The sequence below is a fragment of the Camelina sativa genome, chromosome 20 (assembly GCF_000633955.1).
Source record: "Camelina sativa cultivar DH55 chromosome 20, Cs, whole genome shotgun sequence".
Classification (NCBI taxonomy): domain Eukaryota; kingdom Viridiplantae; phylum Streptophyta; class Magnoliopsida; order Brassicales; family Brassicaceae; genus Camelina; species Camelina sativa.
The window spans coordinates 7,311,366-7,328,106 of NC_025704.1; the positions used below are offsets into that span (position 1 = coordinate 7,311,366).

General features: G+C 34.4%; 6 protein-coding genes across 8 annotated transcripts; 3 read left to right on the top strand and 3 right to left on the bottom strand.

Annotated features, from left to right (window-relative positions):
- Positions 1,961-3,214, top strand: LOC104769853 (very-long-chain enoyl-CoA reductase-like). Its single transcript, XM_010494167.2, has 2 exons — positions 1,961-2,391; positions 2,596-3,214. The coding sequence occupies exons 1-2, from the start codon at positions 2,053-2,055 to the stop codon at positions 3,067-3,069; spliced, it is 813 nt and encodes a 270-aa protein (XP_010492469.1). The 5' UTR covers positions 1,961-2,052; the 3' UTR covers positions 3,070-3,214.
- On the bottom strand, positions 3,167-4,287 carry LOC104769852 (cysteine-rich receptor-like protein kinase 11). Its single transcript, XM_010494166.1, has 3 exons — positions 3,862-4,287; positions 3,665-3,763; positions 3,167-3,580 (listed from the first exon to the last, which is right to left on the bottom strand). The coding sequence occupies exons 1-3, from the start codon at positions 3,871-3,873 to the stop codon at positions 3,278-3,280; spliced, it is 414 nt and encodes a 137-aa protein (XP_010492468.1). The 5' UTR covers positions 3,874-4,287; the 3' UTR covers positions 3,167-3,277.
- LOC104769851 (receptor-like protein 12) lies at positions 4,672-11,668 on the top strand. Its single transcript, XM_010494165.1, has 2 exons — positions 4,672-5,244; positions 11,319-11,668. Exons 1-2 carry the CDS (start codon positions 4,736-4,738, stop codon positions 11,422-11,424), a joined length of 615 nt encoding a protein of 204 aa, XP_010492467.1. The 5' UTR covers positions 4,672-4,735; the 3' UTR covers positions 11,425-11,668.
- Positions 5,190-9,482, top strand: LOC104769850 (receptor-like protein 12). The gene is made up of 2 exons (XM_010494164.2): positions 5,190-5,277; positions 7,845-9,482. Exons 1-2 carry the CDS (start codon positions 5,274-5,276, stop codon positions 9,389-9,391), a joined length of 1,551 nt encoding a protein of 516 aa, XP_010492466.1. The 5' UTR covers positions 5,190-5,273; the 3' UTR covers positions 9,392-9,482.
- Positions 11,434-14,287, bottom strand: LOC104769849 (cysteine-rich receptor-like protein kinase 14). 3 transcript variants are annotated; one of them, XM_010494161.2, is made up of 7 exons: positions 13,147-14,283; positions 12,881-13,000; positions 12,578-12,708; positions 12,255-12,462; positions 11,940-12,163; positions 11,674-11,827; positions 11,434-11,529 (listed from the first exon to the last, which is right to left on the bottom strand). In XM_010494161.2, the coding sequence occupies exons 1-6, from the start codon at positions 13,955-13,957 to the stop codon at positions 11,774-11,776; spliced, it is 1,548 nt and encodes a 515-aa protein (XP_010492463.1). In that variant the 5' UTR covers positions 13,958-14,283; the 3' UTR covers positions 11,434-11,529; positions 11,674-11,773. The 3 variants fall into 3 exon arrangements, with proteins under 3 accessions (XP_010492463.1, XP_019097923.1, XP_010492464.1); XM_019242378.1 differs by having other exon boundaries at positions 11,926-12,163; positions 13,147-14,277; XM_010494162.2 differs by lacking the exons at positions 11,434-11,529; positions 11,674-11,827 and having other exon boundaries at positions 11,948-12,152; positions 13,147-14,287.
- On the bottom strand, positions 14,591-15,512 carry LOC104772276 (putative nuclease HARBI1). Its single transcript, XM_010496909.1, has 3 exons — positions 15,444-15,512; positions 15,136-15,364; positions 14,591-14,745 (listed from the first exon to the last, which is right to left on the bottom strand). Exons 1-3 carry the CDS (start codon positions 15,510-15,512, stop codon positions 14,591-14,593), a joined length of 453 nt encoding a protein of 150 aa, XP_010495211.1.

Here is a 16,741-nt window from a genome sequence, read left to right on the forward strand (position 1 = left end):
CCTTTTTTTTTTTTTTTTTTTTTTTTTTTTTTGTTAAAGGGTTTTCTTGCATTAATATAAAAATATAGAGATTACAAAGGAGCCTTATCACCACGAGTAACAAAAAACAGAGTGAGAGGAGGGAAGGGACAACTCATGTGCCAATAAGTAGAAGAAGAGAAAGAAAGAAAGAAAACAGAAGAAAAGTGGAGAGAATTTCAGGTCCGAAGCAGATATCAAAGAGTTGCTTAAACGCCAATCGATCTCAAACTCAAGGTTGAGCAAGCCTTGGTGGGAGAGACCCATTCCAACATTGAAGTAGAGTAGCCCACTTTTGATTCTTTAATAGTAGACTCTGGACTCTAATTCTGGATGCATATAACACATTCCGAAGAATAACAAAAGAAGGGAGAGTGGTTCCATCATGATACCTACGGTTCCTCTCTCTCCACACTTCATATATGCACACTTGCCAGGCTTGAAGCAGGCCGATAGAGATGTCACTGCTGGGGGAAGCAGAGGGGAGCCATTGAATAATAAGAAAGCCTTTGTTAACAACATTTATAGATGCAAAGTCAAGAACTACACCCATAATTTTTAGTTTTTTATAAAAAGAAAACGATATACTGTATCTAAATCGAATCATATCTGCATAATTGCATCTGATCTTGAGTCGGTGTATCCTAGCCCTAAGTAGTTTTTAATATTAAATATGTGGCTATTAATAGAAGAGTATCTATATTAACATTTTCACAACAGTTTTAGCAAATAAGGTTTGAAGTTGAACAATATTTACATCAGATACCATTGTAATTAAGACATTTAATACTAAAAAAAAAAATCAAAATTAGCAAAATCGAGTATGAAATACATATTTCCCTAAATATCTGAATAACATCAATTTCTATTTTACTTTTTAATTACAAGTTTTAAAACTGTTTTAATGAAAAAAAAACTATAGTATTTTACCTTATTCAATTTCGATTTTCCATAATTGGTTTGGCAAATTTATTTCTAAAAATTTGCAAAATACTAACTGATTTTCCATTATATATGTTTTGTTTTTATAATTTGTTTAATGTTTTCTATGTTAAAATGGATAGAGCAATTGATGTCAAAACGAGTAGAAAAAATATAAAAATAAATTAATAATGTATGATTTTATTATACTATATATATATATTTGGTTTTAACCTTCACAAAATAATATATGTTTTTTGACTAAGAAAAATGTATCGTTTATAGAGTTATGATGTCAAATATAAATATATATATATATATCCGGTTGCACAATTTAAATAGTAAATACATCAAATTTAGTCATATGAGTAATATCAATAATATTACTAACTTTGTGATAATAAAACTAAATCTGTGTAAATACTGATTTTAGCATTTTTAACATATGCACAACATTAAAAAAGCAACAATACTATATGAAAATTTTTATTTATCCACGGGTCCAAACCTAGATTAAAAATAATCATAAGCATGTGATAGGAATTAGGTTAATAATAGTATACTTATATATTTTTGCGGGTTGGTCTAAAAACACAAACAAAATATCTTAAAACTTAATTTTATATGAAAAGAGTTAAAAACCAACACTAATCCACTTCATTATACTCATATACAAAACTAAATTTTTTTTTTAATAACTAAGAGGTTCTAGACAAAACTAACTAATTTCAAATTGGTGAATAAAATTTAAATAATTTTATACAACTACAAAGTATTATACATATTAATATATGTTTACTTTCACAACAACTAAATTTTGGATTAAATTCTAAAATAAAAGAATTTTGATTAATTAAATTTCAAATAAAAATAGTAATTTTTAAATAAATAAAGAAAATAAAATTACAAATATCTTAATATTATTGTAAAAAAGTTAAAAACATATATTTGATCCAACATAATGTATTTTAGTAAGTTATATAAAATAGATAAATATATATAATCTTGCAGTATACAAAATCTAGTTGGAGAGAAAGACACAACCAATATCCAAAATTTGCATAAGCAGATCCTTCCTCTTGTTCCAAAGAGAGAAAAACAAAAGAAAAAATAATGGAAATGTTGAAAAGTTTTGTGTATCCACCACCACCGTCGATGTTGCTCAATGGTATGAGCGTCGTTGGGTTAGCCGCTCTGGCCAAGGTCGGTTGGTCTGAAGTGACAGGAAACCATCTCAAATACTCCAAATTCGCCTCATCATCAACATCAACATCGCCAAAACCACAAAAGCAGCCATTAGGAAGCATCTCAAGCCGGAATGGAATGCTTTGGGTATACACACCAGCGTTTTTAGCCGCTTCGGCTTCTTTCTTCGTCTTACCTTCTGATGATCTTAGGTTTCTTCTTCTCAAATCCGCTCTTGCCCTCCATTTCTTCAAGAGGGTCTTCGAGGTAAAACTCAACAAACCCTTTTTGCTCTCTGACGCATTTTATCGAACACGTTATGTTCATTCATAAGTGAATAAATTTAGTTCACATACTTGTCTAATTATCATCATTTAAGCTTCTGAGGTACCAAATTCTTACTGGGTTTTGATTAGAATTTGTTATTATCATCTAACTAGCTTCCTTTCTCTGACGCATTTCATCGAACAGGTTCTGTTCATACATAAATACAGTGGAGGGATGGCTGTAGACTCAGCTATCGTCATAAGCAGCAGCTATTTCTCATCCACGGCATTGATGATATACAGTCAAAACCTCACCTTGGGGCTTACAGAGCCAAGTTTCGATATGAAACTCGCCGGAGTTGTAATGTTTGTGGTGGGGATTATTGGGAATATGTATCACCATGTTTTGTTAGCTAAGCTAAGGAGTGAAGATGGGAAGAAAGAGTACAAGATACCAAAAGGAGGCTTGTTTGATATAATCATATGCCCTCACTATCTATTCGAGATCCTTGTGTTTTGGAGCTTCTTCCTCATCTCTCAGACGATCTATTCGTTTACTTTCGCCATGGGAACAATGTGCTACCTCATTGGTCGGAGTTATGCTACCCGAAGTTGGTATCTTTCCAAGTTTGATGACTTCCCTAAGCATGTCAAGGCTCTCATTCCCTTTGTTTTCTAGAGATTTCATTACACAAAAAGAGACCAATGTTTTCTGTGTTTTTTATTTTTGTTGTTGTTTGTTTCAGTTGTCTGAATAAAAACTAGTTGTATATATGTTTGATTGGTATGTTCACATGTTTTATTGATGCAGAAATTAAAATTTAGTTACACTGAATTAATGGACTTAATGTTATCTCAACGTCAACGAGGTTTAAGATCTGTAATGGTTACATCATTGATGGTTTGGGAACTGGACTTGTTCGTAGAGTGGCTAGAGTCGTTGCCATCTCGTTCTTGGTTGCTTTTACTTGGAAAGAAGAATCCAGGTTGTTGAGGATCAGGTAAAATATGGGAGAATTGTTAATGAGCATCATGTGGATTGTCGACAAGCTGGGGCGATCTGTGGGATTGCGTTGAACACATAGCAACGCAATGTGGATGCATCTTGTCACTTGTTCTGTTTCACAATTCTCTGAAATGGTTGGATCCACGAGTTCTAATGGTGAACCGTTTCTCCACAACCTCCAAGCCTGTAACATATATAATTAATTACTTATCAATCAAGATTCATCAATGACATATATGTAACTAGTTGTAGGACTGAGTGGAACAACCCTCGACAGAAGTTTGCTGTCGACTTTAAATTCCCAAACTCCGTCAGCAGAGCAGCCCCAGTTGCCGGATATAACAACACAAATACCAGGGATTCCGACCTGCATAAAACAACCAAAACACGTTTTTCATAAAACATCTATACATTGTCCATCCACAGAGACTCGAATATTGACAACCAATCCACAAAAACACCAACCTGCACAGCCATGTCTTCCTATTAGGGTCCTAAAACCCTAATCCCTTACTCTTTCTCTTATTTACAGAAACCCTCTCCCTAAAATTATTTTAAAACACTCAAATAATAATGAATCACAACTTTTTCAGACATTGATTTGTGGTCATTGGATCTTTCTTAAAGGCAATTACCACCAATGTAACTTCTTATGTCTCTAAATGAGATCTCATTTAGAGACAATGACAAACATGTCTTGATTTTATGTCTAACTTGCAAACACACTCTCAAAAGTACACCATACTCAAGAAGTGGGTGTGGATGCCATTATCTCAATAGTTTATGTATCTCCTGGTTATTGTACTTGTGTTTAGAAGTTTCATTTAGTTGACTTTTAAGAGCTGATGACATGACCATGTGTGGGTTTATCCTTAGAAATGTAATATTTGACGTTTCTTTTAGGTTGGAGGAATAGGAGGGAGGATGACTTGGTAAGCATTTTATAAGGAAATAGCCTCAGGGGGGTCCCATCTGAAGTTGAAGGGCTAGCTTAAGCCACACGGCAATTAGACTTTTCTACTTTGCTCACTGAGAATGATTTTTGTTTCTGATTTCTAAATATCTCAACATGATTGGTCTTTTGACGTCAAAAACGAGTTTAGTAGTCGCAATCTTGCTTTTATGGTCTTTCAAGTCAAGTCTATTAAACTTGGAATTGGAAGGACGCATACGATTTTTAGTGGGAAGAATTTTCATCGAAAAGACTTCAAATAATCAATCAGTCAATGGACCTTCATGTTTTTTTTTTTTTTTTTAATATATATTTAGTGGCTTGCAACACTAACCATATCACTACTTCATACTATTACTTTGTTTTTTTTTTTTTTAATTTTCAAATATGAAAGCTTTCTTATCTAATCAGAAAATGAGTGTTCTTCTTCGTTACATCTCTTTTCTCTTTCTCGTTTCAAGTTTTCTAAACACGTTTGTTTCTTCTACACAACACTTGTGTCATTCCGACCAAAGGGATGCTCTTCTTCAGTTTAAGAGTGAGTTTTCGATCGAGAAGCCTCTTGGTTGGGACGATTCAGATGGGTCTTCTTATCTGAAGAGAGAATCATGGGTGAATAAAAGTGATTGCTGTTCTTGGGATGGTATCACCTGTGCTGCTAAGTCGGGCAAAGTGATCGGGCTAGACCTTAGTTCCAGCAACCTCCATGGCCCGCTAAAATCCAAGAGCAGTCTATTTAGACTGCGTCATCTCCGTGATTTGAACCTTGCTTACAACAACTTCACCGGTTCGCCAATCCCAGCCGAATTTGATAAACTCATGGGGCTAGAAAGACTTGACCTCTCCAATTCTTTACTATCAGGGCAAATTCCAATCAAGCTTCTTCAGTTAACCAAGTTGGTGTCTCTCGATCTTTCTTCTTCTGATGAGTATGTTTATTCTTCGGAGTATTTTAATTCTTTATCCATTGATGAATCCTTTCTTCATCTACTTGCTCAAAATTTGAGGAATCTTAGAGAACTGGATATGAGCCAAGTAAAAGTTCCTTCAGAAATACCCCACGAGTTTTCAAATATGCGATTTCTAAGATCACTACATTTTACCAACTGTAGCCTCTTTGGAGAATTTCCAAGTAGCGTTCTTCTCATACCGAGCTTACAGTCCATTAGATTAAGCGACAATATAAATCTGAGAGGCAATCTTCCTGTTTTTCGTGAACATAACTCTTTGCTAGAGCTGACCATTTCTGGAACAGGCTTTTCAGGCCCCATACCCGACTCCATTAGTAACCTCAAACATTTGACTTCTTTGACCCTTTCCGGAACAGGCTTTTCAGGCCCCATACCCGACTCCATTAGCAACCTCAAACATTTGGCTTCTTTGACCCTTTCCTTCTCTAAGTTGTCAGGGAAGATTCCGTTTTCACTTGGGAACCTTTCTCATCTCTCATATCTCGATCTCTCTTATAATAGTTTTGTTGGTGAAATCCCATCTTCAATTGGCAATCTAAAACAATTGACCGTTTTTTATGTTCGTTTTAACAAGCTCAGTGGAAACATGCCAGCTTGGATATTCAATTTGACCCAACTAAGTGAACTCGATCTCTCTTCAAATCAGTTCACAGGTTCCATTCCACCAATCATCAGCCAATTCTCCAAATTACAGACTTTTCATGCTTCTGATAATCCTTTTACGGGAGCCATTCTTTCATCCCTAGTCAAGATTCCCTCTTTGATCGACATCTCTTTGGGTTATAACGAATTCAACGACTTTACTGGGTTTGGGAATATCTCTCTGTTACCTAATTTACAAATATTTTCTATTGAAAGTAAAAGTTACAACAAAGTCGATCTAGGAGTTGACTTAAATGTATTCTCGCCTCTCAAGAATCTAAACGTATTATATCGAGAATATTGTAATATGCCATGAACAGTAACAAATATGGTAAGGAATGTCATTTTTAATAAAACATTTTCTAAAATGCCATAGGTCCACTCTGATCTATTAAAAATGACAAAACTATCCTTCTCTTATTTTTTCTCATTTATCTCATCTCTCTTTTCATTTTTCTTTCATCTCTCTCCCTTCTAATCTCTTCTCTCGACTTTTCATCTCTCTCTCTTTATTTCTCTCTCTTTTCTTGTCTCTTCTTTCTTTCTTCCAAACAAAGAAATTCTTTCAAAATCACCACTTCCCTCTCACTTGCATGCCTTCGCTGTGGATGAACAAAGTGTTTTGTTCGTTCTGGAGATGCTCCTCTCAAGGTTGAGTATGATATTTCTCAATTTTGAGTTTCTTATGTTTATTTCATTCTCTATACAACTTTAATGGATCATATCTATATCTGAACCAAATTTTTTTTTTTTCATTTTCTGATGGACCAGATCTGATAGACTAAATATGTTTGAAGGCTGAGTATGATATTTTTCAATTAAACCAGTACATGCGTTAGCCGGACTGCAGGATAGAGAAAATGGTTTCATATTGAAGGACAAGTATTGTCTACCAATCATATATTGTCTACTAAGAGAGCGAAGGACATAATTGGGATGGACAAGTGTGTCAACAAAACGGATCTGGTCTACTAAAGAGACTGAAAGACATAAACGTGGTGGACAAAAACCTGTTCGGGCGTTTAGTCTGGTCCACTGAAGGCACAATAAGATCGGTACATGCATTAGTAGATATGCAGGTAGACAAGTTGAATCCAACCAAGTGGATCTGGTCCACTTAAGAGATTGAAGGACAAATTTTGGATGGACTAATCTTGCAGGCGTTGGATCTGGTCCACCCGAGGTTCATCATGTGTCTGTTAAGTGCCAGTTTTGTTTTCTGATGGACCAGATCTGATGGACTAAATATACTTGAAAACTTAGTATGATATTTTTCAATTAGATTAGTACATGCGTCAGCAGGACTGCAGGATAGAGAAAATGGTTTCATATTGAAGGATAAGTATTGCCTACCAATCATATATTGTCTACTAAGAGAGCGAAGGACATAATTGGGATGGACAAGTGTGTCAACAAAACGGATCTGGTCTACTAAGAGACTGAAGGACATAAACGTGGTGGACAAAAACATGTTCGGGCGTTTAATCTGGTCCACTGAAGGCACAATAAGATCGGTACATGCATCAGTAAACATGCAGGTAGACAAGTTGAGTCCAACCAAGTGGATCTGGTCCACTTAAGAGATTGAAGGACAAATTTTGGATAGACTAATTTTGCAGGCGTTGGATCTGGTCCACCCGAGATTCATCATGTGTGTATTAAGTGCCACAAAATTTGTCTCTGTTTTAAAACAAACGTCACTTGTCTAATTATTTTTTTTTTTTAATTTTTCCTTCTTTAATTCAAGGGTAGAAACGTCTTTTTCTCTTGTGGCATAAATTAGAAAGTGGCATTTCTAAGAAGAAAAAACTAAAAATGGCATTTCTCATAACTTTAATTTCAAAAGTGGCATTTCTAACTAAATTCCCTATTATATCTCTCAGGCATCTCTCTCTCAACAGCAAATATCACTTCTGATTTGGATTTTCCATCATATGTGGGGTCTTTATCTTTGCGAGGCTGCAACATCACTGAGTTCCCTAAGTTCATAAGAAACGGAAGAAATCTTTTCTCCATAGATCTTTCCAACAACAAAATCAAAGGTCAAGTACCAGACTGGTTGTGGAGACTACCAGAGTTGTCTTTTGTGAATCTCTCTAACAACTCTCTCAGTGGTTTTAATGGATCCTTAAATGTTCCCCCCGAGAGTCAAATCAGTTCTGTTGATCTAAGCTTAAATGCTTTCCAAGGACCACTCTTCATCCCATCCTCCAAATATCTCAATTATTTTTTGGGTTCTAAGAATAACTTCACTGGAGAGATACCTCTATCAATATGTGGACTAAGCTCTCTGCAGATCTTAGATCTATCAAACAACAACCTCAACGGCTCAATTCCTAGGTGTTTAGAGACTCTGGTGATGAGTTCTCTTTCATATCTAAATCTCCGTAACAACAGACTCAGCGGGATTCTTCCTGAAATATTTCAGAACGCCAAGAGCTTAATGTCACTTGATGTCAGTCAAAACCGATTAAAGGGAAAAATGCCAGCTTCTCTTGTTGGTTGCTCTGCCTTGCAAGTTTTGAACGTGGGAAGCAACACATTCAACGACATGTTTCCATTCCACTTGAATTCTTTGCAGAAGCTTCAAGTTCTCGTTCTCCGCTCTAACAAGTTTCGTGGCAAATTGCATAACGCTGATGGGGTTTGGTTTGGGTTTCCTCAGTTGAAAATCATTGATGTTTCATACAATGGCTTCTTTGGTACATTGCCATCTCTTTACTTCTTGAACTGGACTGCAATGTCCTCCAAGAGTGATGATAATATGGAACCAGAGTACATGCAGAGTCCTTCACGAAACTACTACTTTTCACTTGTGTTGATAAGTAAAGGAGTGTCAATGGAGATGGAACGTATCCTTACAATCTACACAGCCATCGATTTTTCAGGAAATCAACTTCAAGGACCAATTCCCGATTCTGTTGGTTTGCTGAAGGAGCTTCGTATTCTCAACATGTCTAACAATGCTTTCACGGGCCACATCCCATCTTCTTTGGCAAACTTAACGAATCTGGAGTCACTAGACCTATCCCAAAACAAGATTTCTGGTGAGATTCCTCCTGCGCTTGGGACCCTCTCTTCTCTCGAAGTGATAAACGTTTCACATAACCAGCTTGTAGGTTCCATACCACAAGGCACGCAATTTCAACGGCAAAATTGCTCCTCCTATGAAGGAAACCCCGGACTTAATGGTCCTTCCCTTAAGGATGTTTGTAGAGATATCAAAGTGCCAACACCACCACAACCCGAACTGATGGAGACAAAAGAAGAAGAAGAAGAAGAATCATTCAGTTGGGTAGCAGCAGGTTTAGGCTTTGCACCTGGAGTTGTATTTGGATTAGTGATGGGATACATAATGGTTTCGTACAAGCATGAGTGGTTCATGAAGTTTTTTGGCCGAAGCAAGCAACGGACCACCAGAAATCATTAACGCATGCATTGCTGTTATGTTCGATGAAGTTGGTGTAAATGATTACATCATAAATAATTTATTACTAGGATATATCCGTGCTTTAAGCACGGGTCAACATTTAAAAAAAAATTATAATATAATAATAAAAGTTATTTTGTTTGAAATAATATTTATTTTAAATTTTTATGTAAATCTATTAGTCTATTTGAATAATAATTATTTTAGAATATTATAGTATTTTATTTTTGACGTATTATTACAGTTTTATATTTTTTGTTTGTTGTATTTGCATCATTATTTTGTGAAATATAATTTTAATATTATAATTGTGAGCAAATAAAAATTATTAATTTATCATTTATATAAATTTAGTTTTACCAACCTGCCAATGTGGAAATTAAAAAACACATTTTCATACAATGAGTAATATATCTTCATTTTAAAAAATCTAAATCACAACATATGCTGAAAAAAATGCATTTTAAATTATAAGTATTATATGAAAATTCCAAACAATTTGTAAAAAGAAATAAAGATGATAGGAGAATCGAACAAATCTTCGAATTTAGTTATTAAAAATAATTGTATTGTATACTTGGATATAAAATCTTAGTTTTTAAAATTCTGATTGGTTTATATATTTTTTTTAAAAAAAATTAGTAATTTCATCCATAATTTATTAGAGAGAGAAAATATTTTTTAGATTTTTTAATATTTGATCTGTGTGTGTTTTTTTATTTTTAATTAATTATATTTATTTAAATTAGTTAATTAAGCTTAATTATTTTTTTCTAATGGCAATTGAATGTAATTTTTTATATATTTTAGGGTTAGTTTCATATTTGTACTTCTCAATTAATATAGTAGGATATTTCATGAAGAAAAAGCAAGTGTGTGATAAATCAAGCTTTTATGTATTATACTAGTAGTCACTCTGTGCTGTCTGACGGATTTAGTTTACATTATTTTTGGATATTTTCTTGTAATTTTGGAAATTGTTAGTTAAAACAATATTAATTAAATAAAAAATATTATGTAAAATTTGAGATATGAAGGTTAGTAAAATGTGTATCTTTCTATTTATAAGAGAAATTGTAGTTAAGAGTATATGGAAAATTTATTATTTAATTAGATAATAAATGCACTAATCTTTATATCAATTAGGTAAAAATAATTTATACTTTCTCTGGTTTTTTACTTGTGGTTTAAAGTTTTCTCACACAAATTTAAAAAACTATTAAATTATCTATTTTATCCTTTATTAATATATTTTATAAATATTTTATTGGTCAAAACTTTAAAACAGCAGAGATAAAACTGAATATTCACCAAACATTTTCATTGAAAACATAAAATGACAACTAATTAAAGCAGAGGTTGTATTTCATTGTTATAGGAGTCACAAACTATTTGAGCAGATATGCAATCATTACATATTAATATATTTTCTTATATATGTAATAATTCTAAATACTATGAGATTAATAATAGAATTACTATAAATATTGGGGAAACGAGCTATTTCCCCCTAAGAACTATCATATCTCGCTAGATGGAACCCGAACTATGGACACGATCTATATAGCCATGTCCCCCCAAATCAAAATTTTTACACCTATATCACCCGAGCCTGAATTGCGTCTGTTTATCTAGTAAATTAACCAGTTTGGGTTTACATAACAGAGAACTAAAAGCTACAATGTAGCAAAGATAAAGACTTTGTATTGTTAACTTTGAATGAGTTTATATATGTCTCTCATAGATTATACATAACAGACTTAACACAGTTTCAGTGGAACTAATTAATGTATTAACGTAATCTCAACATTAACGAGGTTCAAGATCTGTAATGGTTACATCATTGATGGTTTGGGAACTGGACTTGTTCGTAGACTGGCTAGACTCATTGCCATCTCGTTCTTGGTTGCTTTTACTTGGAAAGAAGAATCCAGGTTGTTGAGGATCAGGTAAAATATGGGAGAATTGTTAATGAGCATCATGTGGATTGTCGACAAGCTGGGGCGATCTGTGGGATTGCGTTGAACACATAGCAACGCAATGTGGATGCATCTTGTCACTTCTTCGGTTTCACAGTTCTCTGAAATGGTTGGATCCACGAGTTCCAATGGTGAACCGTTTCTCCACAACCTCCAAGCCTGTAATATATATAATTTACTTATCAATCAAGATTCATCAAGGACATATATAGTCTAGCTAAAACCAAAATTTATCATATTGTTTGTTTATCATGTAATTAATCATCAATATCAAGAACAGAGTTCAGCTTCTTTGGTACTCACGTATGTCACCAAATTCTCAACTGTAGTGTCTGACTGGTGGACGAATCTGTTATTTCATCCACATATAATCTCAAGGACTAAGACACCAAAGCTATAAACATCAGATTTTGTTGAGAATTGGCCTTGCATCACATATTCTGGAGGCATGTAACCGCTGCAAGAGTAGAAAAAATACACAAGCAAATGAAGATTATGGAAATTACTGACTAAGAATAGATTTATGAAGGGTTATGGGAATATATATATATATACTGTGTCCCAGCTACTTTTTTTGTATTAGCTCCACTTTGATCAATCCCAAATATTCTCGCCATTCCAAAATCAGCAATTTTCGGGTTCAGATCGACATCTAGGAGAATATTGCTGGCTTTGAGGTCACGATGTATGATTGTGAGCCGTGAGTCTTGATGAAGATATAGAATTCCTCGTGTGATTCCCCATATAATGTTGTACCATTTTGTCCAGTCTAACTGTCCTTTCTTTGTATGGTCTCCACATAGAAAAGTTATTATTAGCTAATTTATATTTCAGTTAAAATGAGCTTACCAAAATTATCATGAGCATTATATAATTCCACATACCAAAGAGGAAGAAATCGAGGCTCTTGTTGGGAACAAACTCGTAAACAAGTATATTCTCTTCTCCTTGTAGACAAAACCCGAGAAGCTTAACAAGATTCCTATGATGGAGTTTTGCAACAACAACAACCTCGTTCTTGAACTCTCGCCCACCTTGTCTTGATGCTTTTGACAGCCTTTTAATTGCAACCTCAGTCCCGTTAAGGATACCCTGGATACAATGGTGTAGACAGCATCATCAGTCCCATTTGTCTAGATCCCTTCACAAAATTTCTTACAAAAACTAATCAAGGTCACATGCTCAGAGAAATTATATAAAATGATACCATGAATACTTCTCCAAATCCACCACGACCAATTATGTTGCTCTCCGAGAATTTATTTGTTGCATCTTCAATCGCTTTGAAATCGAATTGCAGTGAGTGTGTAATGGTGATATCAGCACTAGTTCCTGCAACTTAAAAGTGTAGAGCTAATTATGCTGGAAATAGAGGCACTAAAGAAAAAGAAAAAATGTTAGGACGTTGCAAACTAGAACTAGATAGATAACAAATCTAGTTCATTCCACGTTATTTCCAAACGCCTTCAAAGTGTAAAGGGAATGATGGATAAAACACAAAGCAACTCACCTTGGTATGATTTTCTTCTCCTATAAACAACAAATCCTATCGCAAGCAGTGCCAAAAAGGTAACAATGACAATAGGAATTATAATTAGGCCGGTGATTCCTATTGAGATTGTTATGCTAACTGCACAAGCCCGAATAAACAGGCACGAGATGAATACAATGTAAGTACATAGTTCATTCACTGTTTGTACAAGCCTTCTTTAGATAGAGTAGACAAGTAGGGTACTTGTAGTTTTGTTTTTTTTTTTGTTTTTTTTCAAGATTTACCTTTCTTGGTCTTGTTGGCTGCCGGAGGTGTGAGAATCGCTGGGGATTGAGGCGGAGGTGCCAACGAAATACGACTAAAAGCCTCAGAGAAAGGAAAAAGTTCCCACCGAAAAACACAGCTGGCCCGGTACACAATGCCACCTTGCCTTCCATTGCAGCATGATTCATAGTCACCAACACTTTTTCTTAAGCAGATATGGCAATCCTCCAAAGATAAGTCCGGAGTGCATTGCATTAATGCATATATAATCTGGAAATCTGTCAAGGCTGCTATGTCCGCTGCGTAGTACTTGCGTTTAGATGATGGCGAAGTACTACTGGCTATCATACGACGTGCTAACTCTCCCCACACTTGATCAAACTCTGTTAGATTGGATCTTATATCATTCGAATTGGGGATATAAAAATGCGGCTCTGCCTTGAGTGATCCAAAAAAGGAACTATTAGAGTATCGTACCATGCACAAAATCCGACTCTCCGGCCAGGCGAGGCCTTCTGTCTGGTTTAGACACCCGTCTAATAACAACTTAGACGCATATTCAATACAGTTGGAGCAAACATCTGGTTCAGCACCTTGAATGCACATTCCAAGAGCATACACTCGATCAGGGCCTTGGCCAATCGAAGAATTGTAGAAGCCGCCTCGAGCTGAAACATTTGAAGGAAGATAAGAGAGGAGAAGTCCCCGGTTTGTGTCATACCTACCATGTGGTACAAAAGACCCTGTTCTGCCACATTCTTGTGCAGACACAACAGCGAAGCCTACAACAAGGAAAAACCAGAAGATTGGCAAGAGATTCTTCAATTCCATTTTCAAGATCACACAGATGATATTTGGGTTAGTACAGCAAACAAGTGTGAATAAATATAGGGATGCATATACCTTTCTATCCACGTCAATTAAACTTCAGCCGGAAGTTATGTGGGTCATCCAATACACAAAATTAGTGTCTCCTTTGTTGACTTATTTGCAATTTCGGTGGATCCAAGCTGTAGTAAACAAACGGACACAGGAGTCAAAATGTCAAAATCTCAAAGTAAACGAAGACTCGACAGTTACCATCTCTTTGGCATTTTTGTATATGATTATGACAAACATCTAAAGTAAACGAAGACTCGATTTACTATTTCTTTTGGTATATTTGTATATGACAAATATCTAAAGTAAACGAAGACTTGAGCAATTACAATTTCTTTGGTTTTATTTTAATCTGACAAATATCTAAAGTAAACTAAGGGGGGGTTATTGGATCCTTGATTTTAATGGATTTGAAATCCTTATAAGATTTGGAAATCCACATGGAATCCATGGATTTTAAAATCAAATAATATGGATTTGAAAATCAAATAATGTGGATTTTAAAGTCAAAGAAAGTGGATTTGAAAATCCTAGAGAATAGAATTCAAAAGTTATAAAAGAAATAGAACTTATAAAAATAATCTCTCATGTAGCATTTTCAAGTGAATCAGTCCACATGTTTGATGCTATTGTCTCTCTCCACTCATTGGCATATTCTCTTTGTTGTTCTTGGGTTGTAAGTACTTCAGCATTATCATCGTCATTAATTTCTTCGACAACTTCTTCTGCACTCTCGATTTCTTCTGGAAAAATATCCGTTCGACAAAACTTTCGCAGAAAATTATGTAAACCAACACATGCAAGTACAAGCTCTGTTTGTGTCTTATAAGGAAAAGGAGGTGCGTGCTTAAAGATTGCAAATCGAGATTTGAAAATACCAAATATTCTTTCAACCACGTTCCTTAGGGATGCATGACGATGGTTAAACAACTCTTTTGCATTCGCTGGTTGTGAATTTTGCCCAGAAAATTCTTGTAGATGATATCTGACACCACGATAAGGAGCTAAAAAGTTTCGACGATTTGGAAATCCACAATCTACTACATAAAACTTTCCTGAAGTACAATAATAATATACAGTCACTTGTCATGTTGAGAAAACATATTTACAATAGAAAGACATGTACATACCTTCTGGAACTGGTAGTCGATTAGTGTTCCTTGTCAAAGCATCATTTAATACTTTTGAGTCATGAGCTGAACCTTCCCATCCACTAAGCACATACATGAATTCAAGATCAAAATTACAAGCTGCCAACACATTTTGCGATATATCACCTTTTCTGTTACGATAAGAAGGCGCTTTTTTTGTTGGTACCATTGCAAGGATATGTGTACCATCAATAGCTCCAACACAATCCTAAAAAAAAAAAAATATAAAGTTATATTCTATGAAAGATAATGAAAAAAGCAAAAACATAATTATATGAAAAATATACCTTAAAGTACGGATAAAATCTTGTACTTTCTCTAATTTTTGTAGGCACTGTAATCTCAGGCTTAGCCATTAAACTTGGAGCAATTTGATTTAGAGCCCGTAAAACTTTGTGAAAGTTCACACTTGTTGCAAACGATGACCTATTAAAAGTGTCTTTTGTACGACAATACCTTGAATTTTGGCCAACTATAAGAAGAAAAGTTGCAACCATTTCTTCAACACTAATATATTTTGTATCACATAGATCTGTATGCTCTCGGAGATGAACACATAACTTTAGAAAAGTCTCGTGATACATTAGAAGAGAAGCTGAACAAAGTGAGGTCGAGAAGAAAAGAAATAATGTATGGGAAGCTATCAAAGAAGTTCCTAATTTGGAAGAAAACATTCGTTACGATGCAGTCAAAGTGATTCACCAATTAGGAATGAAAGAAGTCTTTGTTAGCATGTCCACTGATGAGCGTCATGGTTGGATTAAGCGTAACGTGATGGAGTGTTAATTATTATTAGGCGATCACCCTTTCTGCTTTCTCTTTATAAGTTGAATTATTTTTATTAGGTGCTTCATGATTTTTGTCTTATACTATAATTATTAGGTGCTTCATAATAATTTACATGTCCGATATTTATCATGTCCGATATTTATCATGATTATCATGTTACGTACTGTTATGCTTTTTATTATTATCATGTCATTCTTTGTTTTGCTGTGTTTTTAAGAACAATCTTTAAGAATGTTCGTGCATGAACACTGTTTTGTTCGTAGCTTTTATTATTATTACGTATTGTAATTTTTTTTCCAAATCCACCCAAATAACTAGGTGGAGACCAAGGATTCCATTCTCTATATTTATAAGTAAAACATATTTTCAAATCCATCCAAATCCAGTATGAAATCAAATCCATACTCAAATCTTTAATAATGAATAAGGGGTGATTTTAATTAGGATTTTGAATTCATAGATCTAATAACACAGAATTTTAATAAAGATTTTAAAATGAATGATTGAATAACACATGATTTAACTTGGATTTATAAATCCATTAAAATCAAGGATCCAATAAAAGACTCCACAACTATCATCTACTTTATATCTAAAACTAAATGGTAATTGAAAATAAATGAGAAATTTATTATTTATGCCATGTACAGTAACAACTCTTTTGGAAAATGCCATTTTCGTTTATTTCTTCTTCCGCCTGCCATAAGAGCAAATTAGAAAGACAAATTTACCCTGCTAAATTTATTATTTTTAATTACCATATTTTTCTTTCCAAAATCTATTATCACGTTTCTTC

Coding starts and splice junctions, on each gene's coding strand:
- LOC104769853 (XM_010494167.2), top strand. CDS start 2,053: ATGGAAATGTTGAAAAGTTTTGTGTATCCACCACCACCGTCGATGTTG. Junction 2,392..2,595: donor TCTTCAAGAGGGTCTTCGAG/GTAAAACTCAAC, acceptor TTCATCGAACAG/GTTCTGTTCATACATAAATA.
- LOC104769852 (XM_010494166.1), bottom strand. Junction 3,581..3,664: donor ACAGCAAACTTCTGTCGAGG/GTTGTTCCACTC, acceptor TATATGTTACAG/GCTTGGAGGTTGTGGAGAAA.
- LOC104769851 (XM_010494165.1), top strand. CDS start 4,736: ATGAAAGCTTTCTTATCTAATCAGAAAATGAGTGTTCTTCTTCGTTAC. Junction 5,245..11,318: donor AAGCTTCTTCAGTTAACCAA/GTTGGTGTCTCT, acceptor CTTGGAAAGAAG/AATCCAGGTTGTTGAGGATC.
- LOC104769849 (XM_019242378.1), bottom strand. CDS start 13,957: ATGGAATTGAAGAATCTCTTGCCAATCTTCTGGTTTTTCCTTGTTGTA. Junction 13,001..13,146: donor AGCCAACAAGACCAAGAAAG/GTAAATCTTGAA, acceptor GGGCTTGTGCAG/TTAGCATAACAATCTCAATA. Junction 11,828..11,925: donor AAAAAAGTAGCTGGGACACA/GTATATATATAT, acceptor CTACTCTTGCAG/CGGTTACATGCCTCCAGAAT.
- LOC104772276 (XM_010496909.1), bottom strand. CDS start 15,512: ATGGCTAAGCCTGAGATTACAGTGCCTACAAAAATTAGAGAAAGTACA. Junction 15,365..15,443: donor GATTTTATCCGTACTTTAAG/GTATATTTTTCA, acceptor TTTTTTTTTTAG/GATTGTGTTGGAGCTATTGA. Junction 14,746..15,135: donor TCGACTACCAGTTCCAGAAG/GTATGTACATGT, acceptor TTTTTCCAGAAG/AAATCGAGAGTGCAGAAGAA.